Source organism: Furipterus horrens, unplaced genomic scaffold (assembly GCF_987537825.1).
Source record: "Furipterus horrens unplaced genomic scaffold, mFurHor1.1.pri manual_scaffold_6, whole genome shotgun sequence".
Classification (NCBI taxonomy): Eukaryota; Metazoa; Chordata; class Mammalia; order Chiroptera; family Furipteridae; genus Furipterus; species Furipterus horrens.
Window position 1 is genome coordinate 177,494,549 of NW_028327176.1, and position 26,787 is coordinate 177,521,335.

Consider the following 26,787-nt stretch of genomic DNA (forward strand, 5'->3'; position numbering starts at 1 on the left):
AGCACCAAGAAGTGCTCTTTCAGTTCCAGCCCACCTTACATTGCTTTGCCAATAGGTTGAGTTCATTTAGAGTATTTCATTCACTTTTAAGGAAAGGTTTGGACCAAGTCCATTTTACTTTGCATGACTTATTACCCTACTTATTCTTGACGCCTTGATGATTCTGTTAATTAATGCCATTTTTTAGTTTCATATTTTTCCATTAGAACTTGAAAAAGGCTCCAAGCTTATCCTAATGGTTTCATACTCTCCATAGAATTTAATATGTCTGAATTTCAACTTGTTAAAATCAATGAAACTTAAATCAAAACTGAGAAGTTGTTTTGCCATTTTTAAAAACTATTGGAATGTCTTTAAAATAAGTTCTGTGATAATGAAATGTATTCCCTAGTAGTATGCATGTACCATTTAGGACCGCTGACTTCTATATTTAAGAAGATAAGTCTTGCTAATGAGTGTGCTATTCACCAGTGACTTCTGCACTTCTGCAAGATCCAAATAATAATTATTCCCCTCATGCGCCCAATGACTGCTGTTCCTTATACAACCTTGATTTTCCTCTTTCTACTTGTTTTCCTCAGTCCATAACTTAACTCACATTTGTGAATTAGATACTACTGCCATCCTATGAACTAAACAGAAAAATTGGGAGGAGGTTTAAAATTAATATGGTTTCATTTCTTTCTTTGCAGTCTTTTTTGGTGTTTTGCTTAAATTGTGAGGTGATTAGAAATTGGGTGTTTTGACCTTTAGTTTATTTGACATCATTATAATACCCCCTTTTTTTGTTTCTTTGTGAATCTTTGGTGTTAATAGGAGTTGAGTTTAAGTAGTAAGACAATTTATTCAAGCACCTATTTGGCTATAAGACTGGGATGGTTAGCATTTCTGAAGTCTATATTTTTTTGCACCTTAGCCTTGGTGCTCCTTGTGGAAAAAGGACTTAAAGTCATATGTCAATATTATTGAAGATAATAGTGGGTAGGTTCAAACTATATTCTTATCAGCATTTATGATAAGAATATAGTTTGAAATAGGAACAGGGATGTAGAATAATACACATGCTTTCATATGTATATACACAAACACAAGCAAAGATAGACTTAGTTTGGGTTTCTGTATTTGTTATCACTGAGCGAATAAATGGAGGAAAATTTAAAATGAGTCAGGCTGAGAAGCTTTCACAGGCTTCTTCGACCTTGTGAGGCTGCAGCTTTCACCCTGGCCTCACAGTCTTTAGAGCAAGTTCTGGAAGGCAGGAACCAGGTCCGTCTTGGTGACGTCAGGCTCCTCTGCTTTCTGGAGCTCGGTGAACTTGTCAGCCACATGGTACTGGACACGCAGGCCTTGTCTTTGCAGCCCGGCGCAGGGTGGGCACCAGCAGGGTGTCCGTAGCTTCCCAGGGCGGACGCTGGGCAAAGTTCACAGATGCGGCCACTTTTGCTGCCGCAGACGGAGGCACCGGCGGTGAACCGGCCACTCCACCAGCAGCACGTGGCGGGCGCCCAGGTCAGAGGGCGGGTGCAAGAGGGCAGTGTTTAGAACCGCCTTGTCCTGCACCACGGCTCCTGCTGCCTCCCACCAGAGTGGAGCAGGGTCCCAGCTCTTCCGCCAGGGCCCGGAGGACCTCATCCTCATCTCAGATGGTGTGACGAAGGGCAGAAGCTCGCTGCGGGTCCTTTCCACTCCAAGGGCCACGGCGATGGATGGTGACCAGCTGCTGAGGCGGAGCGGAATATCCTCGTTGTGGAGCTCTCCCTGAGCATGGGGACAGGGTAGGACGAGCAGTCCCCAAAGCCGCTGCCACCTTGGCTCCGTCCGTGCCAGCCAGCGTGTGGCCAGCACAGGGCTGCGACGGGGAGACAGAGGGGCCGGGCTGGAAGCAGGAGGAAAGGCCCTGCAGTAGGGAGGGCTCAGGCACAAACACTGTGCAGTACGGATCTCTGGATTCCCGAAGAGCTGGTAATTTTCATTTTTCTAGTTGTAGGGTGCACATTTCAATATAAATTTTGCAAAAAGTAGCCATGGGGATCTTAGCAGGACTTTATTTAAAATGAAGGGGAAATTCAGAAAGTAATCACAGATAATTTAGTCAGTGGCTATGTGTTTTTTCTCTTACAAGACTAGAAACTTGCTTCATTTTTCTACAAGTGACATATGATTAGAAGACCCAGGTTTGCAAGAGCAGCTTTCTCCTTACTGACCTTGTAGCTATGAATCCCTAATCTTACTGCCCTCAGTGGAAAAAATAGATTGAAGGAAGGCTATTTATAAGGTGCAGAGTTCTATGTCAGTATGTTACCCTGGTTCCATCTCATGAGAACTACAAAATCTTTTCTCCTTTCTTTTCTTGCAGCAATAAATAAAAAATTAGTCCTTGCATGGATAGTTTAAAATATTGAATACTTTTTCATAGTGATGAGTGATCATTTCAGTTACATCTTAATATCACAATGTAAATAGCTATTTGCTTTAAAAAGAAAAAGAATTACACCTAACATTAAATAGTTAAGTTTGATTATATTCATTATAAGTGGGTAATCCTCTTTTATTTTTTAACCAAACCCGTACTCTTAACACTTTAAAACAGAAATAATAGGAATTGTCATTACAGAAAATTTGACCAAATATGAATAAATAGCTTTTAACTTTTTTGGTGAGAAACTAGGCTTAATTCATTTTCTTGGGTCTATCCCAGCTAAAGAATTATATTCTGCTGACCTGAACATAATTTCTAGTTCCCATGGGATGAATTACTTTCCACTTTTTTTTTTAATACCCCATAAAGTTTATGGCAGTGCATTTAGTGCCTTTAAGATTATAACTGTTGGTGGTAGTTTTTTTTTCTTTTCTGTATGAAAATTGATGAAGAAATACAAATGTGTCATTTCTGTATGAGAATGAACTCACTTTTTCAAATATTAAATTTGAGTACTATCAGAAACTCAAATTTAATTTCAACCCCTGCTATATAACTTCTCTGGAGTTAGGTAGATGTTATTTATGGGTTGATTGGTTTTGCTTTGTTCTTCCATGTTCTAAATTTATTTAGCTAGAGTATTGGACTTTCAACTTTTGGATGATATGTCGTGTTTTTCCCAAGCCAGGAGTTCATGTTAAATCCCAAATATAGATAAGCTACAAGAACATTATGCTAAGGGAAAGAAGCCCGTCATAAAAGCCACATATTGTATGATTCCATTTGTAAGAAATATCCAGAATAGACAAATCCATAGAAAGAGAAAGTAGATTAGTGGTTGCCAAAGGGCTGGGGGAAGGAGAAAGTACAAGAAGTGGAATGACTGCTAATGGTCACAGGCTTTCTTTTGGGGTGATGAGAATGTTCTGCAATTACATAGTGGTGATAATTGCACAGTTCTGTGAATATACTAAAGACCACTGTAGTGTACACTGCCCTGTTTGGGCCTGATAAACTTTTCTAGCCTCACCCCGGTCACTTCCTGTGACACTGTCCTACCAGGAGAGGTGGGTGGGGAGGTGGAGGAGGATATAGGGGGAATGAATGGTGATGGAAGGAGACTTGACTTGGGAGATTTGACTTGACTTGATTTGGGACAAGAAATGCACAATACAGTGTATAGATGATGTGTGGTGGAACTGTGCACCTGAAACTTATGTAATTTTGTTAACCAGTGTCCCCCCAATAAATTCAATATAAAAAGGAGAAAAAAAGATCCCAGACAGCCACAGCAGTCTTGAGAAAGAAGAACAAAGTTGGAGGAATCACACTACCTGATATCAAACTAGGGTACAAGACCATAATAATCAAAACAGCATGGTACTGGCATAAAAACAGACATAAATTTCAATGGAACAGGATAGAGAGCCCAGAAATAAATCCATGCCTTTATGGTCAAATAATATTTCACAAAGGAGGCAAAAGCATACAATGGGGTAGTCTATTCAATAAATGGTGTTGGTAAACTTGGACCGATAAGTGCAAAAAAATGAAATTAGCCCACCTTCCTACACCGTCCACAAGAATGAACTCAAAATGGATTAAAGACTTAAATGTAAGACTCAAAAGCATAAAAATTATAGAAGGAAACAGGCAATAAAATTAAGACATTTCTTGTAGCAATATTTTTTTCTGCTCTGTTTCATTGGGCAATGGAAACAAAAGAAAAAAAATAAATGGGACTACATCAAACTAAAATCTTTGCATAATGAAGGAAACCGTCAACAAAATGAAAAGATAGCCCACTGAATGGGAGAACATATTCACCAATGATACATCTGATAAAGGGTTCATATCCAAAATTTATAAAGAACTTACCAAGGTCAACACCAAAAATACAAACCATCCAAATTAAAAATGGACAAAGGACATGAATAAACACTTCTCCAAAAAGGACATACAGATGGCCAATAGACATATGAAAAGATGCTCAATGTATGTCACTAATTATCAGAGAAATGCAAATTAAAACCACAATGAGGTATCACCTCACACCTGTCAGAATAGCTGTCATCAATAAATCAATAAACAAGTGTTGGCAAGGATGTGGAGAAAGGGGAACCCTTGTGCACTATTAGAACAAATGCAGATTGGTGTAGCCTCTGTGGAAAACAGTATGGAATTTCCTCAAAAAATTCAAAATGGGATTGCCTTATGACCCAGCAATTCTACTGATGGGAATATATCCAAAGAAACCCGAAACACTTGAGTCCAAAGAATATATGCATCCCTATGTTCACTGCAGCATTATTTACAGTATCCAAGATTTGGAAGCAGCCCGAGTGCCCATTGGCAGATGAGTGGATAAAACAGCTATGGTACATTTACACAACGGAGCTGTAAAAAAGAAGGAAATCTTACCTTTTGCATTAGCATGGATAGACCTGGAGAGCATTATGCTAAGTGAAATAAGCCAGTCAGAGAAAGACAAACACCGTATGATTTTATTTATATCTGGACTCTAATGAACAAAATAAACTAACAAAATAGAAGCAGACTCATCAATACAGAAAACAGACTGACAGCTGTTAGAGGGGAGAGGAGTTGGGAGACTGTGTGAAAAAGATAAAGGTATTAAGAAAAGAAAAAAGACCTCATAAACACAGACAACAGTGTGGTGATTACCAGAGGGAAGGGGTTGGGAGAAAGTAGAACAGGGTAAAGGGGGATAAATGGTGATGGAAGGATCCATTTTGGGTAGTGAACACACAATACAATATACAGGTGATGTATTATATTAGTGTATGCAAGATGTATATAATTTTATTAATCGGTGTCAACCCAATAAGTTTAATAAAATTTTAAAAAAATAAAACTTTAGTCCATGTCAGAATTATAAATGTTTGCATGGTTTGGAAAGGACAAGGAACCTGACAGTATTTCTTACCGTATAGAGTAGGAGTGTGGTGCTACTGTTTCTCTTATTACTTCCTTTTTTCCAGACTATAGTTCAGGCTTGTGTGAAGTCAGTATACGCTATATGAGCTCACCCTTGGTTTTTCACCTTGGTTAAACCATACGACATTCATAATTCTTTATCATCTGTAAATGTTTGATAGTAAGCTGCAATTTTTTAAAAATAGCAATTAATAACATTGCCAAAATTAATTTTACTTTTGGACCCAGTTTTTAAAATATTGGCCAAATGAGCTAGTTATGGTTTATATTCAACAGGAAATAAAACATTATAAACTAATTGCTGGGTGTGTTAAATGATGTGTCCTGACTACCATGTGTTTTTATGGCATTTTGTGTAAACTACTGAAACTGTTGTTCTTTAATTGCATCAATTTACATCTGTTCTAATATATTGTAGATAGTTATGTCCTTCCATTTTAATGAAGGAAGTGTTTTTTTCAAATTCATAGACAACATCTGGGGAAGATGTACGAGACTTCACAAAGGTGCTGAAGAATAAGTTCAGATCAAAGAAATACTTTGCCAAACATCCTCGGCTTGGCTACCTGCCTGTTCAGACAGTTCTTGAAGGTGACAACTTAGAGACGTAAGTTTAATATTAAAACTTCTAGGTACTTATATCTGATATTGTCTTTTATTATATTAGTGACACAAGAGAAATTGTTTAATACTGAAACTACTTGTGTTTTGGTAAAATGTTTTATTTTAAAATAGGTAAATTAAACTTAAAATCAATCTTTACAACATGAATTTTTACTCTTTGCTTTTGACAGTGTGTCACAGTTAAAATTTTAGGTTTAATTTTGCACTTCTTCCTAAACTTTAAAAATATGTGTGAATGTATTAACTAACCTCTGCATTGGTTATCTCTTTTTCTCTTAAAATACTTAAAGTACATTGTGGTATTATATGTTCTTTTAATATTTTATTTATTTTCCATTTTTCCTCTGTGGGGGATGTTTTATTATTTCTTGTAGTATGTTTAACACTTATTTTATATGTCTTTTTTTCATCTTCACCAATAACTATTGATTTAGATATTTTGAGTATGTCAGCTATCTCCTGTCTTGCTTCAGATATCTACCTGTGTTAAAATCTGACCAGAACCTAACATTACATTTCCAATTTCTTTTTTCTTGAACGTGAAGATAGCAAAATGAGGTAGTTTTATATAGTACATGAAATAGACGAAACTTCTTTAAATTTTATAACTGAAGTTTACAAGCACAAATGAAACAAAGTGTAAAGGTAACAAAATTGGTTTTTAAAAGCAATTGGTTTTTAAAGCAAAGAAAAATGACAATTTATAGCCTGAAATGAAAAGAAGAATTTTGAAAACAAACCAGAACAGATGCCAAGAAGTAACTTCAAATTACTAAATGTTTCTATATCAAGATCAAAAATGGATATGATTTAAATCTTTGAATCTTTAAAATATCATCATAAGTATGCCCGTGAAAGCAATTTTTTGTGCTTGAATCTTGGGGAAAATTAACTTCAATTGCTAATCATCACCTGAGTTCCTAGTCATAAAGAATAGCGAGGTTCTTCTTACAGAAAGATGCTCTCTCAAATGACCATAAGACAAGCTCAGAGGTGTAAAGTGCGGAGTTTCTTACATTATAGCAGAGAAGGTTTCAGAGAGTAGTATAAAAAGTGTGTCATGTACAATTATTGTGAAGTCAAGCTTCCTTTAACTTCCAAGACTCGTAGAGACATAATCTGAGAACAGTAATAGTACAGTGTATCATGGCAGTCCATGACTCAGAGATGTCAAAGCAGAGGGAGAGATGATTCAGTCTGAAGTTTTTCTATATAAAGCCTTGTAGACGAGGGGCTTTGATGCATTTATATGAAAATGGTTGCTTTTTTCTGTGTGGAACTGCTAAGAAGTAAAGACCGTATCCAAAGCACAGTGGATGCCTCTGTCTTCCTATAGGTAATATTGTGGGTGTGCATATAGAAAGAAATATAATGTAGCTGTGTAATGTAACAGGTCCAGAAATACCGTGTACACATTTGAAGCATGTAAAAATGTCAGACCTTTTGATAACTGTGCTAGATAGCAAACTGCATGCAATTAAGATATTTGCCTCCCAGTCATTTTTTTTCCACACTATACTTCAGGACAAATTTTACTGAAGGAATTACCGTTCAAAGAGAGCTCTTCAAATACTTAAATTTAAAGGCAAGGTAGATTTTGGGTCCTCTCCTTGTTTTGTGTATATGTTTTTATCCTTCTCTTCATCAGGTTATATGATAATATATTCTTATTTGTTTTAGTATCTAATATATAGTTTAATTGGGCTGCTATCAGATCTAATTAAACTTTGGAGTAGCTGCTTAAAGCACAGAGTTGTGGCACAGTGCTTTTTTATTTATGGGATAATTGATAGGTTTGGACTGGTGATGAGTCTTTCACTCTTGATAAACCACTGGCATTTTGTGCCTTAAATATCTATATCCTGCCTATGAATTGTACACATAGATCTTTTATAGTCCTTTTAAACATTTGTGATAATTTGCCTTTCAGTGTCAAAAATAATCATCGGCATCCATCGTTCTATTCAGAGTCAGTTAAAGTGAAAAAGAACAGAAGAGCATGCCAATAATTTTGTGCAAGGATTTTTGGCTGTAACTCTGAAAATGCTTCATTTCATCTAACATGAATTTACTAGCATTTTCAGTGAGAGGAAAACAAGAGAAGGAAAAAGTACAGATGAAATCAGATGTCACAAGACGCATTTTACAAAAGATTTATGAGCTACCGTTTAGAGCGGGCAGATTTCCTTCTTTTTTGTTTCAAATCCTAAAGCGTGTTCTGAGACTCACTGTAGTTCATTTTTCTGCTGAGCCCTTTCTAGTCCAAGGCCACTTAATCTTCTGGTGTCACAATTTATGTGAGTGGGTAGAAAAAAGTTTGATTTCGTTTATTCTCCTCTTTGTGGGAGGAGAACATGGGAGAAAAACCAGCCAAGTGGTAAATGTGTTGAAGTTATTTATGAAGCTGATTAGAATTTTCTTTTGCTTCTTTCTCTTTTATCACTGCAAAATGTACTGTCTTATCTCTTATCCAGTAATTATCCTTGCATGCTTGGAAGAAATTTATACGAAAAATGAGTTATTACTAAAAGAAGGTAAACAAGCACATGCCTAGGTTTATTCAATTAATTTTATAACTTGGCTGGATTTTTCAAAAAAATACTCAAAATAGATGAGTGGAGCTCACTTAAAAGTTACCATCGAATATAAACCTGAGAAACAAGCTAAAATAGTGGCAAAAGTAATTTGAGTGTTGTGAGATTATTATTGGCTGAACGGTTAGGCTGGTTGCCACACATTTTAAAGAATTAATGTAGACGCCTGTCCCTGATATTGGCTAGGATGGAATAGATAAATTGTGGGAAAACTGGCCTGGGAGGAAGTGATAGCTAACATGAGACCTGAAAGGTGAAAGGGCCAGACAGTCAGTGTTTGGCGTGGGAGGAGGAAAGGGAGAGTCTGGGGCAGGGGAAGCATCTTCAAAGGCTTGGAGTCAAGGTCATGTTGGAAACTGGAATGGGAGGCTAGGAACAGTGGCAGGAAATGAGAGTGGAGAAAGAAGCAAGAACCAAAAAATGAAGGGCTTTATAAGCCGTGCGGGGGGAGTTTATCCTGAGAGCCGTAGGGAGCCACCTGGAGGTTTACATGGTTGAGGACAGTGGGACCCCACTTACCCTGCTCCAGGACAAATACATTTGGGACAAATACATTTAAGCAGGCAAAAGGCTGGAAGCTTGTGAAGCAGTTTGTTCAAAATTTAAAGCACTAAAAGAGTCACTACATTTTTCAAAGAAAGTATACAGTATTTCATATATTAGGTATATTTTGTAGCGTCTGATTCCTTGCATATTAGTGTGATTAATCAAAACACCTCGTTCGGCCACTAGGCTTTATTAAATCTAGGCTAACACACAGATTGATCTTATTTTTAACTACCTCGAGTCATAGATTCTAACTGTGCAGTGAGAATGTTGCCTTTTTTTTTTTTTTTTTCCTTTCCAGAGTTAAATGAGACCCTTATCACTTAAGGGTTTTTTTGCCTACAAATCAAAATACTTTGAAATCAATGAAGCCTTAAGTTAAATTTGTAATTGTTATTTCTTTTCTTAGAAAATTTCTCAATATATAAAAAACTTTTTTTTGAGATACTCCTCAGTTCAGCTTTCTGCCTCTGTCATTCTTATCTTAGTTCAATGAACCACTTTTGTGCTCACTGAATTACTTCTCAAGAACCAGCCGAGCAGTTCTACAAAGCTTTTCCAAGTTCAATTAAGATTTTTAAAAATAGGTTTTGTGTGTGTGTATCCAAAGCTCATGGTAAATGTTGTGGTACACTTGAATTCTAGAAATGATATCTTAAGCAGTTACAATTTTTTGGACTGTGTATAGCAAATCATTCACCTGACATTTAACATCCATAATTCTGAGTTAATGAAAAGTAGTGATATAAAAAGACTGTTGAATAGTATAGTGCTGTTTCATTGTTCCTGTATCTATTTTATACTTGGATAATTAAGTCCATTTCCAGTAGAGATATTCTGACAAAACAGATTGGATAAATGCCTGTTTTTGAAAGTAGGTCCAAAGAGTCTTAGTCTCTCATTTCAATAAGATGATCTTCCAGCTCCTTTTCGTCTTTCCTATTTAGACATCAAATTGTGTCTCATGACATCATTAAATTTTCCTTAGGTATGTATGAATAATAAATATAGGAGAATTCAAGCACAACTCAAATAATATCAGCTTTCCTCCTTCTTTCAGTCAGCATTGGCTTTTGTAGGAGACTTTAATTAATTAGAGAACTGATTTTCTTTAGACTTTTAAATTCCCATATTCACCAGTACCTCTCCTCTCTCATCCCCCCCCCAAAAAGTTAGGGTTTGAGCTAGCTTTTAATTAGGATCAATTGTTTTCAAAACAATGGAGACTTGGGGATTTCTAGGCCTTGAAGGTACCTCCAGGGCCAGGGGTAATACCGAATGATCACCCTCCAGACTAAAGCCTTGATTCAAACAGAATACGTTTTTTTTTTATCAGTTTCATAGATTAAACTTCTGGATAATATTTCATATAAAGAAAGTATGCCCTGATCAAAAAACATTGTTTTCAGTTTTATTGATAATGTGAGATTTTTGGTGCGGTATAGGGGAGATATCTAGGTTGTGTCTTTTTTTTTTCAATGTATCTCTGAGGCTGAGATACTTGGTGTATGCCTCAATTTGAGTTTACTTTTAAAATTGGACAGAGAACCAGATAAGTCTCATTTTATTGCAACTCTGTCATCAAAACATGATAATAGTTTTTAGTATTTAACTTTACCTTTCTTCATCAGAAAGGTATTCAAAGCTGTGTTTGCTATCCTGTAACAAATACCCTGTAATGTGTGTGACAAGGCCCCAGCAGGCAAGGAAATATCAGCATCTTCTCTAGCATAAACAGTGATTTCTGTGACTTCTGATTTCCTCATCATAAAACCTAATACAGCAGAGGAAGACCCTTGAGAATGTCCTCTCCCTTTCATCCCCCATGGCTTTTGTCCTTACTTGCTCTAAAGTGTTTATTCTGTGACTTTTGTTTCCCTCTCCCCTCTTTGCAGTCCTATCACACTCATCAGTATGTGGCCAGAGCATTATGAGTGAGTATCACAGCTCCATGTGCAGAAGAGGATGTTCTGATCAGTTTTGTTAGCATGGGGGTGATTACTAAACTCTTGCTCTAAAATAAAAGCTGTGCTTCCTGGGTAACAATCCTAATGGTTTCTTTGCATGGTAAATTTCTTATGTAACTAAGCTAACATTTCTAATAGGAACATCTATCAATACGTGGGTATAAAACCGTTTATTTGTATTTTCCTTTATAGCCCCTCACAGTCTCCTCAGCTGTTTCATGATGATACCCATTCAAGAATAGAACAGTATGCCACACGGTAAGCAACTGATGGGAGTCCTCCGAGGCACTGCCTCCCGGAATGTATTTATTTCTGTATTAATCCTATGCCACTAATGTGCCTTGACTTAATGGATGTTGTTTGGTAGGAGTTGCGATTCCCTTGTATTTGGAATCCAGGCTCTCGTCTTTCCATATTGTAATTTGCATTTTCCCAAACACCGGCTACACATTCTGTAAGGAGTAACTCAGTAGTATGTGATTATTGAGCTCATGAGAATCCAAACATAGCACAAGCAGGATTTAGACAATGTAACCTGTTTTCATTGAGTGAAAATAGGGACTAAAGGTGTTCTCAGGAGATGGTGCACGTATAAATTACAATATATAATTACTGTATGTGAATGCTTTATTATAGGGATTTACAGTAGAGTCCCCCCAAAATATAAAGAATAGGCTGGTCTTGGTGGTATGCAGAAACTTTCAAAAAGCAGGTATACTACTTGTCTGCTAGTAACTAGCTATACCTGAAAAAGTTACTTCGAACATCATAAAAATAGTAACATTTGAACTGGGTTTTGGTCAAATACAATTTCTGGGAAAAGCCAAGCTTGGACTAATGGAAAAAGATTCTCAAAAGCATTGAGCTGGGAAAGAACATGGCTTGTTTGAAGAACGGCAGGTAGGGAAAGGGTCAAGGATGAGGAGTGGAGGAACAGAAGTGAAGTCCCATAATGAAGGACCCACTTGCTAAGGAGTAGATTGTGTCCCTTCCTTGGGTAAAGGGGAGTCCTGGAGAGTCTTGAAACATGAAAGGCACATAGTCAATTTGTGTGAGAATGAAGATGGTCTTGAAGGTCTGGAAGGTTAATTAGGAGGCTGTCCATTAGGAGGCTGTAGAACATGGTATAGGATAAAGGCCTCCAGGCCTTAAGGCACTGGTAATAGAAATGTAACTCAACACTGGTTGTTGTTTTAATGCCATGATCTTGTTGGGAGAATTGGACCTTTCTGTGTTTTGTGAGAATTATGGCAGTTTATGAAGGCCTGAAGCTGTACAGACCTCTGGCTGACTACGCCCCTTGTGGTCACCTTCCCTAACCTCCTTATTTTTATTTTTCAGACTGGCCCAAATGGAAAGGACCAATGGGTCTTTCCTCACTGATAGCAGCTCTACCACAGGAAGCGTGTAAGTAAATCATGAAATTAGTACTGCCTGGGTAGGCCGATTCCTGTATTATGGCTGCCGGAGATCATCTTCACTGATTGTGGCTCTGGAATTTGATCCCAATCAAAATTGATGTGTGGTTACAAAAATGTCTTCATAGGTTTTATGCTTTCAAGCCATGGTGGTATAAAGTGGATATGTTTATGTATTTAGTTTCATTTATGTTAATGAAAAAATCCTGCATTTGGCCGCTAATCTGCTTCAGGCAAATCAGGTTGTTTTATTTATAAATACAGGTAGAGACAGTCATTTTATTTGTATATTTCCTGTTAATTTAACAAATGTAATTCCACAGAATAAGTGCCCATCTGTAAAATCATGTTCCTCCTGCTCACATTTCCTCCACAATCCCTGCCATTTAACAACTTTGACCCCAATGCACGTGGACATCTACCCCCCCCCCCTTCAAGGAGAAGTGTTAGCTTTTCTGCCAGTACTTGATTAGCAAGTAAGAATAACCTGATTCAGTTTAGAATACTTTCTAAACACCTTTCTAGGCAGATATTCTGTTTGACATTGTTGCATGTGATTGGGCTTTTGGAACTTTTTCCCCCTCCACTCTTTGAAATTAACCTTTTAAATCAGAAATGATGTCTGAAAGATGTCAGTGGTGTCAAGTAAACCTGACTTACTCAAGCTCATTGCAGCCTGAACCTAATGGGAAGCTGTAAGGGAGCCAGGGACAGTGTAGAACACAGTACTTAGATGTTTTATACTAAAAAGGACCATGAGGAGAGCCATTTGAAATACCTTAGGTACTCTAATATAGAATAATTTAAAAATAGTTTTAATATTATTAAGCTTATAAATAAATGTTCTCAGGAGATTTTTCCATTTTAAATTTCAAAGGTCAGCATGTTAAGACTTTACAATGATACAGCAGTCATTTGTACATCATTATTCATGTGCTATGAGTGTGGAACAATTTCCAAACAAGATAATGCCGTATTCAGAATACTGGTTTCATATTCAACCTACTCGTATGTATTTTATATAAAGTAGTTAAATATATTGAATATCTCCATAATCAACAATTTCTACCAAAGTTGACAATAGCTAAAGAATTCAAATTTAAAAAATAATTGAAACCAAAATAATTAAAACCAAATGTAAGTTGTTTAAAATTTGTTTGTCACATCCTGTGAGCAGAGTAAAGGTAATGCTCAAATTTAGTATATCCTATCTTCAAATTAAAGTCCATACTCTTTATGTTTAAACATAAATATTTGAGGAGAGGAAATATAATCTGATGATTAATAGCTGAATATAATTCAACATAAGATTAATTGATGTGTTACTCATCCGTCCAGCAAACACTTATTATACATCTATTGCACAACCGTGTGTGGGAAGCCAATTGTTAAATTTTCAAGAAGTTTTAAGCCGTTTGTTAAACAAAGCCATTACTTAAAGTTAGTTTATATGCACTTACAACTAAATAGGTAGGATTAAAATAAAAACAAAGGTAATACTCAAAACTCATCATGCCCTAATTATTTTACTTTATTACAAATCTTTTGCTGGGATAATTTTTTGTATATGTCAGAGGGCATATACCTCTGTATCTTTTCCCAGCTTCACATTCAGTGAAGTGGTTAGCTTAAATTGACCATAATGAAAGTACTTAATCATAAAAATTGAAAATGCTACAAATCAGGGTCTTTGTACTTACCTTACAGAGGGCTTGCTGTTAGACAGTTACCAGCACACCACTGCCATGCCCCCAAGGCTATAAAGGTCTGCAGGTATAGACAGTGTGTGTCCATGAGTCTTGCAGGCTAGACAGAAGACAGATAAGTTCTCCTGCAGGGGAAGGACATGGTGAGAGCATTTGTGGCAGAGAGACTGATGGCCCCCCAAAGAAACTCATAACCTAATCCCTGAATTCTCTGAATATGTCCCTTTATATGGCAAAAGGGACTTTGCATGCGTGATTAAGTTAAGGATCTTAAAATGGGGAGATTATCCTGGATTATCTGAGCGCACCCAATGTAATCACAAGGATCCTTACAAGAGGAAGGAGAGTCAGAGGTAGAGAAGGAGATGTAACCATGTAATCAGAGCACACAGAGAGAGAGCGATTTGCGGATGTTAACACCGCTGGCTTTGAAAATGGATGTGAGTGGCCTCTTGTCACTGGAAAAGGCAAGGAAACAAATTGTCCCTGATATGTAAGATTAAGTGAAATTCATAGTGTAAGATGGTGCAAACACTAAGGAGAAATTGTTTCCCAGTCACTGGTGCATTAATACTTTCTTAACAAATATGTTAATAAATCTCATTTTGATAAAGCTGGTTTGGGAAGTTCTTTGCTCTTTCACATTTTGAATTACTGGGTGAATAAGTGGGATTTTGTTTTTGTTTTGTTTTTGTTTTTTCCTGTGGACATAACAGGGATTTGGCCATTCAGGTGAGAATTGCAACAAAGACTCTGAATCCTTAAGCCCTACTCTGGACCTGAAATCCAGTGGTTTGACTTGTTATGGTCACCTTTTCTTCTTCAAGTGCATATTTATTTCCTTAAATATTTTAATCAGTACTAATGACTTGATAAGACAAAGAGGTATTACTGTAGTCAATTCCTTTTCTCCCAATGGATAGAGTCTTAAAAGAGGATGATTATTACCTTTTTTGGACTGATGGTGTTTCTCAGGATTTATGAAGGAAGGATGAGGAACTAAGCCTCACTGTTTCTCTAGCTCTCCAGCTGTGTTTTCCATCAGCCATTTAGCATCTTGGGTCCTAGGAGAGAGAAAGAAATGCTAGCTGCTCTTAACAAGATGCTGTGCTGTTCTTTCTTTGCATTCTCCTTGGATCAATGTTTATGTATCTTTCAAGACCTTTTTGTAATAGTAGGACGTATACAGCCTACTCTTAACACTCTGGCCTTCCACTGGAAATTTCCTAAAGCTTCGGCATTGGTAGGGTCATTATATCATCCCAAGAGACCCAGATGACAGTTTTTAGTACTACTTACCTGTATCACCAGCTTCTGAACAAGGAAGTGGTCAGTGCTCCTCAAGGCAGCCTCGGCTCTGCTGGTTCCATGCACAGGTCTGTCCTGAGGCAACCAACATCCGATTAGTGGCAACCTTTATTATTGTTCTTGGGAAAGATGAAAAACTACCTCAAAGTGCCTTAAGTAAAAAATAGGATAAGTTAGCACATTTCTATGGTACATTTTAGAATTGTTTTCTTTCTTGAATTCTCCACCTTTCCCCAAGGCCCTCTTGAGTTGAGGTTCTTGTTATTCTGAGCTGGGCCATAAAAATATTATCAGGTTTCTCTTGAATATTAATGGTGATGATGCAGAAACAACCACCACCTCCTCTTTAATGTAGAACATGCTAAGAGCCAGGCACTGTCTAAGCACTTTGTCCATCTTTCCTTAATTAATCCTCGCAGAACTCTCTTGTTCTTGTTACCACCATTTTACAGATGAGTCATTTGAGGCCCTGAGAGGTTAAGGAGCTTGCCCAGGGTCTCACAGTCAGTAAGTGGCCGAGCTGGGATTCAGACTTAGGCAGCCTGGCAGGCAAAGTGCGCCTGACCACCCCTAACCACCCCAGTGTCCCAGCTGCTTTGGGAAGAGATTGCTTCCCAGATGGAGATGGGAGGGAACCAGAGGATCTGATGATCCATCTAGTTTTCCTGGAGGTTATCACTGTCCTTGTCCCAATCCCATTGCTCCTTTAGGCCCCAGCTTCACAGTCAAAGTGTATCTGTGTCTTATAGGACCTCCTGGTAGTAGCAGGAAGTATAAATAGGGAGAGAATATGGACAGTAGCAGGAAGCATCAGTAGAAGATACTGTCTCTCAACACCTGCTGGACCAGCCTCCTGTGTTTGGTTTGGGTGATCTCAACCATAGGCAATAAAAGAAAGCTTTGAGGTATGAATTTTGAGATTTGAACCTGTAATTCCCTCTGCATTATCCAAGGGTCTTTAGTCACTTGTGTCTTCAGAAGCAGTTTGAGCTTTTCTCTGTCCTCAGATCAGTCTGTGGATCCAATTGCCTGGCTGCTCACGGCAGTCATCTTCCGTGGATGAAGCCAGTTAGATGTTGCTTCTGTCTGCATCACGGGCTGCAGCTACCTTCCCAGCCCAGACATGACTCAGTCTCATAGCCCTCTGTCCCACAGCGATCCAAATCCCAGCACTCTGTATGCCCTGAAAGTCCGACTCTGGACAACTTACAGGGCACTACTTTGAAGGAAAACAATTTTCTTTGAAGAAGGAATTAAGCAACCATGTCTCAAAGAGAGACAGGTCCCAGGAGAGTCCTGGGGAATCTCTGTAGCAGGAACTCAAGGACCATTAGACCTTTGCCATCAGGAAATCTCAGTTCATCAGCCATCTGCCCTAGAGCTACAGTGTTTTAAGGCTCAAACTGGGAGGCTGGTGCGGTTTGCACAGGCATTGCTATTTGCAAGTCTGAAGCCTGGAACAGAATAATCTCTTAAAGGAAGGAGATTATTATTTTTATTATAATCCTTTAAATGAAGGAGATTTTTATTTTTATTTATGTCTTGCCTACTTTCCAAAGGCCATTGGATGAGTCACAGTTCTTTTGTCATTTGATATGTACTAATTTTGTAGTCTAAATAGTATTTACTATGTGTGACTTAAGCACAGTGTTATTGTATTCCATCTGATACTAATTTGTTGGTGCAGACTTATATTTTTACAATGTTTTCTATTTCAGCACTAGGCACATTATTGGCATTTAATAACCCTAATCTGGTACATCACGTACTGTAAAGGATATGCTCTTATTTTTCACTATCTATAATTAAGAACTTGACTGTGTCTATTTTTATATTTAACTTCTTAGCCTAATAATCTGTGAAAATAATTTAAGACTAAAATTATAGGTTCTATATAAATGATTTTTTTTTTTTTTTTTTTTTTGTGGAAACTGCCTAATGCCCTTCCAGGATACCTTAATGAAAGAACGTAATGATAGTGGTGATGATGATAATTATAATAATATCTTAAACCCCATCAGCTTCTCAAAAGAAATGAATCTATGTAAATATTGACAACAACATCCATCTCCAATCTAATTTTGACTCACCTGTGTGTGTATTCATTTCACTGATGTTTTTCTGAAGTCCTATCCTAGAAAGCCTAGATTCCAGGATTTGTTTCCCAAAAGACATCAAAAAAGATCAGGCACAGACTGCTAATGGCGTTCCGTGGAAGGACTCTCCTGCTAGTAATAGCCAGGACGTCTGTCGTTTCTGCACGTTTATGAGGAGATCTGACTGGATCTCCCCATAAAGGAAGGGAAGGGATTCCAGGCCTGCTGGTAAGCATTTTCTTCTCATAAACATACCAGCTTTGTCCACTTTGTTATGCTTTTGTTTCTGTCAGTCATTAGATTCAGCCACATTATTAATATGTCTAGTTCATTAGACAAGTAGTTAAATACATGGGGGAACCCAAGTGAGTTAAATGTAGTTTCTTATTTTAATGAGGCATGATTGATCATAGAAGTAACATGCTGATAATATGAAGTAAAATATCTGTAGATATTTTTTAAAGATAATTATAATTTGTACTGAGTTATTTAAATAAAAGGATATGAGGGTTATATTTTCCTACGTATGGATTACAAAGCATTACAAATGGCTTTCAATCAAATGCTAAAGACAGTGAGATGAGCTTATGTCAGTCCGTTTGGGCTCCCATAACAAAATGCCACACACCAGGTGGCTGATAAACAACAAAAATTTATTTCCAATAGTTCCAGAGGCTGGGAAGTCTAAGACTAAGGCACCTGCAAATATGATTTCTGATGAGAACCTGCTTCCTGGTTCATAGATATCCACCTTTTTGCTGTGGCCTCACATGGTGGAAGGAGAGAACACTGGTCTCTTCAGTCCCTTATGAAGGCACTAACCCCTTTCATGAGGGTTCCACTCTTAGGACCTATTCTCCTGCCAAAGGCCCCCATTCAAATACAGTCTCCCAGTATCCTCAGCGGATTGTCTCCACAATCTGTGGATGCTCAAGTCCTTATATGAAATGGCATAGTATTTGCATATAACCTATGTTTGCTATAGTAGGATATTCCTATACATCACTTCATTCTAGTAAATACAGTATAGTGCTAATTCAAGGAGTTTTTTTTTTAAACTACTTTTGATCCACAGTTGGTGAATCCATGGATGTGAAACCCACAGATAGTACCATTATTGGGGATTAGGTGTCAACATATGAATTTTGGGGAGACACAAACATTCAGTCTATAGCTGTTTATTTTTAATCAATAGTCTTTTAATCTTCTCTTTGACATTTAATTATTGATTTTGCTTTTATCTTTTATATGAACTGTTTATATATTGTACTTTATTTTATAGCCTCTACTGAGTAAAATATCTCTTCTAATGTTTGTGATAAACACATGTTAGATTAAGGAAAAGCAAGAAATGTTGGTGTATATAGTCGTCGTCAGCGGCAGCCGTCCGTCTCGAGAGACGATGGTGTAGCTTCTTAAGAGTCTATCTGCACCGCTGAGAATGGCTGTGCAGTCCGACTCGGGAGTGACATGGTAGTATCTGTCTCCTCCCGTGTTGAATCGACATCTTGCGATGACGCTGAAGCTACAGAGCCTGGGCAGGGTAATATGGAGGGTCTGCTGTTGCCCATGCAGCAGACCCCCCCTCTCTTCGCAGCTGAAGGATCCAAGGGAAAGACGGAGTCAATACAGCTTGGGTTCAGGTGCGCCGCAGGAGTTGCCGGTGTTGACTATAACGTCAAACCGCCTTAGGGACTCCGGCTCCGGATTTTCTGTCGGAGTTTACTCCCTTAGCCTTTCCCCTGAAGAGGTATGCCGCAAGGCAGCGGAGGTTTTTTTTTTTTTGGAGTCAGAGTTTTCCTTCTCTGATGTGCCCTGACTGGAAGATCGAACCAGCGACACTTAGCTCGCAGGCCGACGCTCAATCCACTGAGCCAAACCAGCCAGGGCATAGTACACATGCACTATTAGATAAATACCTTCCTAGAGTTTTAAAGGAAGGTCATGTGATGTTGTAAGAAACATGCCATTGGATATAGGAAACATCCAAACCTGTAGAGAAGTTTTATTAAGAGTTTACTTCAGCCAAACTGATGACATGCTGGGAAGCAAGAGCTAAAATGCTCCAGAGAATGATGTTTTTGCAATTTCTGGTATACTCTTGGAATTAAAGAGGAAACTATAGGTGATTACATGAAGGCAGGAGAAAGCAACGTACAGGATAGTTAACGAGATTATGTGCTCCCTTGAAGGTAGTTATGCCTTTGATGGATCTGGGAAAGAGGATTACTCCCAGCCTTTCAAAGATGTGTTAACCTAGATGCCCAAGAACAATGGCCAGGGCTTGCTTAAACCTTTAAGTAAGAAGTTGTAGGCCTGGAGTGTGACTACCCACCATGACCTGCCCAGCTAGGAATTTATGATTCGATCACCCTGTGAAGTTACTTTTGGTTTGATTGATTAGAGCACCCTTTTTCATTCACAGGGACATTGAACTTTAAGGCAGACTTGGCCCAGCAGCCATCCTGATCACCATTGCTTTATGTTCTGAGACATCAGTGTCCTGACCTGAGCCTCTGTGTCTAACTTGTCTCCTTAGGGAAGACGAGCATGCTCTCATCCAGCAGTACTGCCAGACACTCGGAGGGGAGTCCCCGCTGAGCCAGCCCCAGAGTCCAGCTCAGATCCTGAAGTCGGTGGAGAGGGAAGAACGTGGAGAACTGGAGCAGATCATTGCTGACTTGGAGGAAGAACAAAGGTGCGCTAGATCTGAGAGAAGGAGACATGCCATCTTGGGAAACTTGTAATGGAAAATTCTTTAATAAGAACTTCAACATGCCTCCTACCCATTCTCTTTTCAAACTATTGTCAAAGAAGTCATGGTGAAGTCAAAGTTTTAGAGGACACCACCCAGTTGGCCTCCTGGCTTCAGATTACAGCTGCATTTGGGGGTCCTAGGATGATTATTTTAGAATAATTACTTAAAGCTACCATTTATTCATGCTTGCTCATCTCACTGTTAAGAAATGTTTTTTACCCAGGTGGAAATAAATAGCATGCACTAAACTTGGAGGTAGAAGACAGTGTGCACACTAGTAATTTCAGTTTTTGTTTTTCTGTGTTAGAAACTTGCAGATAGAATATGAGCAGCTCAAGGAGCAGCACCTGAGAAGGGGGCTCCCCGTCGGTTCACCTCCGGACTCTGTTGTGTCTCCTCATCACACATCTGAGGATTCAGAACTTATAGCAGAAGCAAAACTCCTCCGGCAGCACAAAGGCCGGCTGGAGGCGAGGATGCAGATTTTAGAAGATCACAATAAGCAGCTGGAGTCCCAGCTCCACCGGCTTCGCCAGCTGCTGGAGCAGGTAGAGTGTGCAAAACTTGGAGTCACTCCTGAGTGCCATTTGTCCCAGTCCCGTCTCCCAGGGGCTTGGTCCCAGTGTCACTGCAGAGGTTCACTTTCAATTTCTCAGTTCTCTAGTTAATTTAGATTTGCTTAGAAATCCCTCTTCAGATGTAAGCACCAAATCCTCCTGGCACACACACACAAACAGAAAAATAGTACTTGCTCAGGTTTAGCTGGACTTTCCCATTCTTCTCTCACACCAAAATCTGCCTCAGCTCTGAATCGTTTAAGGAAAACGATCCTGTAACGTATGTCTGCATAAATTAAATCTGGGAAATATCTGTGAAGATTGAGGGGAAGGAATTGACCTGAACTCTTCGATCTAAAGCCTTTCTTCCAATGAGCTATCTTCTAGAAGTTAAGTAGCAGACATTTATTAATTGGCAACTATTATTTGCTAACACTAGGCCATGCTTTATGGCAGTTGCCTGCAAAACTTCTTGACAATAAGAAATATAACTTACATTATGATGAATACATACATGTATGATAAATATAAAATAATTGCTGTGATAAAGAAATGGTCTCTTATTTTTTCCTTTCCTCTCTCCTCCCTCCTTTCCTCTCCCCTTTCTTCCTCCTTTCATTTCTCTCTTCCTCTGTCTTTCTTCTTCTCTTCCCTTGTTCCATTTTTCTTGTCTTTCTTTCTTAGTGCTGATAAAAAAATTGATTTATTAAATGAATGTTATCACTCGTAAATGGGTAATAGCCTGAAATTTTGAAAAACACTGTTCTTAGAGATAGAAAAGTTTTTGCCTTTTTGATGCCTGCAGTCTTGTTGGGGACCCTAACAACAGAGTATGATCTATAACAAGATGGTTTCTCAATAGACACAATACGCTATAGAGAAGTAAGTACTTGATTACCCCAGGCAGTTAAATAATAGGAATCATGTCACAGAACTAGTAATAAAGACACCTTTGCAGCAGGTACATATTGTGGAGAATCCCAACAAATGGGCCCTTGACATCAACATTTGTGTCATCTTCTACCTTTTTCTTTGGCCTTTGCAGTGAGGGGCCCCTTGGCAGTGACTAGGAGTGCTGCTCTCCAGGGGTGACTTACTGAATCAAAGGCAGAAACCACTTCCTCTCCAGTGATTCTCTCGAATTTTAGAAAACCATCTTTCACACCTGCTATCAGTATCTTTTTACATGTCAGAAATCATTCAAAACAGTGTAATTTCTGCATTACCTACAGAGCAAGCCAAAGATCACCCATTATATTTTGACCATATACTTTTCTGTATGTCTGTCACTGTTTCAGAATTTGTGTGAAACTATTTTGGTCACAGGTTACTTTGGGGCCTCCAAGTTGTGCAGTCATTAGAAAGTAATAGTTCCCCCAGGAATGACCCAAAGGCCCGGCTCGAAGTCCTCCGGAATGTCTGCTTTCCACCTCTATGCCAGTCGGTCACATGGGAAAAGTTACGTTGTTAGTGTTATAAATGTAAAGTTTCTGAAAGGTGCCTGTGTAAGGGATGAATTTTCTCTTGGAAGCTCCTATTTAGAATATGAAGTATTAGTGTTAACATCCTAGTGCGTAAGCAACAATCATTGCCAAAGGAAGCCATACTCCAAAAGCTTCATTCATAGCCTGTTGATGATGTTAACGGAGCTGAAGGCTCTTTGCTCACCCTTCCCCCTGCCCCCTCACTCTCTCCATCCATTAGAAGGAGCTGCCTAATGGCTCATGCACCTTCAGAATTGCACAGTATTGCTTTTAGAGATAGCGAATATCTGAATGACTCTGTATATCCCAGACTGTACAGCTCTTATCTCTTCTTAATGACAGCGTGAATGCCAGGAGACAGATAGAAAAGTCAACTCTGAAAGTAAAAACTGGCAAAACTACCAGGCTTCAACTAATAGAGATTTAATGAAAAAAAAATTGGCATCATATATATGTACACATATTTTTTCTTTTTTAATTTTTAGAGAGAAGGGAAGAAAGGGAGAAAGAGAGGGAGAGAAACAGAATTATCGATTGGTTGCCTCTGGTGTGCCCTTAACTGGGGGTCTGGCCCCGCAATCCAGGCATGTGCCCTGACTCGGAATTTAACCTGCGACCTATCAGTTTGCAGGACAATGCCCGACCCACTGAGGCACACCAGTCAGGACAGCATCAAATATATTTTAACTTCTGCATTCCTTCTACAATGGGTCACATTTCCTAATTTGACCATGTACTTGTCAATATGCCCATCATCATTTCAAAGCTTTGTGTGAGAGTTTGTTTACCAGGTGTTTGCTAGGTGTGAGATCTGCGCTAACAGCTTTAGAAATACTCGTTGATCACCATCCCACAACCCTCGGAGGCAGGAGCTCCTGTCAGCAACCCCAGTTTATAAAGAAAGAATCTGAGGCACAAAAGGTTAAAAATTTGCTTGGAATTACACAGCTTTTGAGTGACGGAGTTCAAGTCTAAGCACCTGAATTCAAAATTGTGCTCTTAAACACCCTCCAATATTGCCTTTAAATATTGATTTGAACTTAAAAATGAGCTGATTTTGAAATTTGATCAAAGACAGGGAGTGCTAATTTTTTAGAGATGAATTAAATGTGTTTCTAAAGTCACATGGTTGACCTAAACATAATAGGGAGAACAACTGAGGGGCAAAACCAACACTGATCCATAAATATTGTGATATATCTGGGTTCTTCAAGTTGCCCAGACTGAAGAGAAAGACTACTTAGCACTCAGGTAAGTTCTAGTGAGTTCTAGCATCTGCCAGTGCTAAAATGTATTTGAAAATGTCTGAGGGTAAAGAACTCTACATAATTTAATTATCGAACTCTATATGACTTAATTATCTGTGACGGGGAAAGGAAAGTTAGAAATAGGAAGAGTTTCCTTAATAATATTTTAAATATTTTTCTGGTCTCATCTTTCTCTGAATGTGATTCCAGCCTGAATCTGATTCCCGAATCAATGGTGTCTCCCCCTGGGCTTCCCCTCAGCGATCTGCACTGAGCCACTCGCTTGATCCAGACCCCGGCCCACAGTTCCACCAAGCAGGTCAGTGTCCCCAAGACTTGGCCCTTTCCCCACACTGCTCTTGGTCTTTGCGATTTTGTTTGTTTGTTTTTTCTTTTTCTTTTGTCTTAGGGCACAAAGGAGTTTTCTCTTCTTTTTGGTCTCAGATGAGTACCAAGTCATTTTAACAATATCAAAAAAGCAAACTTTTAGAATAATAGCTGTAATGCATGTGTGCATATGTATATATGTGTAGTGGTAGACTGAATTTTGGTGAAAGGTGAAAAAAGTGCACTTTCCTTTTTGGGATGAGTGACGATTTAAGTTTTTTTGCCTTGGGATGATTCTTTTTTTTCTTTTCTCTCTTTTTTAGTAAATTATCTTCCTCTAAAATTTTGTATTTGTACATATTTAGAATATAACACTAAAGAACATTATACCAAACATGCCTTTCTCTGCCCAGGTCTGGGAACTCAGTATCCTGCTTTCTCCATCCTAATCCCTGTAGACATTGCCACCCCTCTCACCCCCATTTGAAGCAGAGGTCCCCTCCAGCTTGTCATTGTTCAGAAAGGGGACTGGTCAACGCTGCTGGAAGGACTCTGTCAACCAGGCATTCTGCAAAGACATTTTGTTGTTGATAAAATTCAAGTTCCAAAATTCTACTGAAGATTACATACTTCAAACAAATTAATTTGTTTATGAGATCATATTTGCTGTATTATCAGAAAAAAATCTTAAAATAATAATATTATTTTAATATTTTTTAAATAAGAGAATTATTTTACTATTGATTATAGAATAAAAATCAGGAAGGAAAAAGGAAATGGTAGAATATTTTTCTCATGTGAAAAATACTTGCAATGAAAAATAATGGAATGAAATTCCAGCTAATAACTTGAAATAATATGACTACGTGGTTTTTCACTCATGAATTTTTCCCTAGCACGTGGATTTCTTTTATAGACACATCTAGTACATTTTATTTATGTATAAAATTATATCACCAAAAAATTAATACAAAAAGTGAGTTTTGTATTTTTCCCTAAAATTGTCATTTTCTGCAAGAATTATTTTCACACTGGGATTTAGGGGCCATACCTCGTGTTTTCTCCTGACGTTGGGTTTTGCTGAAAGGCTGGACATTAATTTCTGAATGTCTGTTCTTTTCATGGGCAGTCGCAGCAGCAGAGGACCTGCTGGCCCCACCCCATGACACCAGCACTGACCTCACAGAGGTCATGGAGCAGATCAACAGCTCATTTCCTTCCTGCTGCTGTGAGTATGAACGATCTGAACACCACCACTGAGCCATTCCTTCCATTTCTTTTTTGTCAGTTATATTCTTAGGTAAGGTAAGAAAAACCTTTGTTAGAAACAGGATTGAATATTATTTGTAAATAAATCAAACCTTCTTTATGTCAGCAAATCCCATGAAGTTCAACCCAGATACCATCGCATTCCTGGGGAGCAGGAGTGCAGTCCTGCTCTTTGAAATTTTTCAGCACCATAAAAGCAATAACATGAAGGCAAATAAATTAAGTCTGCTTTTAAGAAGAAATTACTCTCTTCGGTGCAAGCTATAGTAAGAAGCATGTATTACTTTAAAAAGGAAGCTTTTAGTGGCATGCCAAACAAAGCATGAAAAAGGCCTTTTCTAATGTACCCTCTCCAGACACTGATCTGTGATGTCATCACACTCAGGTACAGAAAGGGATTATTTTCAGATGTTCCTCTTTTTTTTCCTTCTGGTTTCCTTTCTTATGGGATAAAGTAGTCACTGTATAAAGACCAAACCATTTAAGGCAGCACGTATTATGACCCTGTGAATTTTCCATACAAACAACTGAGAGCCAGACAACCAAATAAAAGCAGTTCAACTCCCAGAGGAACTTGTTAAAAATTTGCTTTTATTGATTTTTTTACCAAACATTGTCTTCAGCATCTTGCCACCCTGCAATTTCTGCTGATCTTTCACCAAAAACGCGTCTGCTGTTTGACACAGAAACATTGACTTGTATATGTGTGCACACCACTTAATGCCACAATTACATTGTAAATAATCTTTGAAAGGAGTATGAATATATTACTTATCATTTTTATGAATTATAATTTATTTTTAAATCTAGGTGGCCACTAAACTTTAGTATGTACATATACTATCATTTGTCATATATTATTTCTGTGTAGTATATATATAAACAGCTTCTCATCTTACTCATTTTCATCCTCTTCTTGGAAAATACTATCCTCAGATATATTGACTTTATTTAAAAAGTATTTTTCATTTTATGCCACTCTACAGTTTACAGAATTTATCATTAGCAGGAAGTGGAAACAGCTATTTGAAATAGTTATCTCAATTTTAGAAGTATTTGCCTAAAGGACATATGACAGTTTCTACAGCACACATATATTTATATTAGGGTGTGTGCCATTTTCCAGGTTATTATTTGTAGTTCTACTTCTCCAGGTTTGCTGAATCGAATTTGCTTGATGTCAGTCCCCACACTCAGCCCCTAAAAGAGCCTGTGCATATGTGCGCACACACACACATACACACACTTTTTGGCCCTCTAGAGACTTTACAGAAGCACTAACTCCATAGACCATCAGATAGTTGCTTTTTTCTAGGCTTTGTAACAGCTATAAAAACTGAGTAGGTTAAATCTTTTATATTAATTGTACTTCAAGGTTGAACTTTCTAGAGAATTGGGTTCTGAGTTGTATGTTACTTAATGACTAGATAAAATCTCATGATAGTCTTACTAAGCCAGAATTTCAAAATTAAATTTCTAAATGAAATTACTTTTTAGGTCATCTAAAAT

General features: G+C 38.1%; 1 protein-coding gene across 1 annotated transcript in view; it reads left to right on the plus strand.

Moving 5' to 3' along the window:
* Positions 1-26,787, plus strand: part of UTRN (utrophin) — a 449,245-nt gene that overhangs the window by 414,326 nt on the left and 8,132 nt on the right. Inside the window, exons 66-73 of the mRNA XM_090279943.1 lie at positions 5,848-5,984; positions 11,037-11,075; positions 11,301-11,366; positions 12,450-12,515; positions 20,176-20,334; positions 20,702-20,942; positions 23,893-24,001; positions 25,139-25,237. Coding sequence (XP_090136069.1) covers positions 5,848-5,984; positions 11,037-11,075; positions 11,301-11,366; positions 12,450-12,515; positions 20,176-20,334; positions 20,702-20,942; positions 23,893-24,001; positions 25,139-25,237 — 916 coding nt within the window. The remainder of the gene's footprint in view (positions 1-5,847; positions 5,985-11,036; positions 11,076-11,300; positions 11,367-12,449; positions 12,516-20,175; positions 20,335-20,701; positions 20,943-23,892; positions 24,002-25,138; positions 25,238-26,787) is intronic.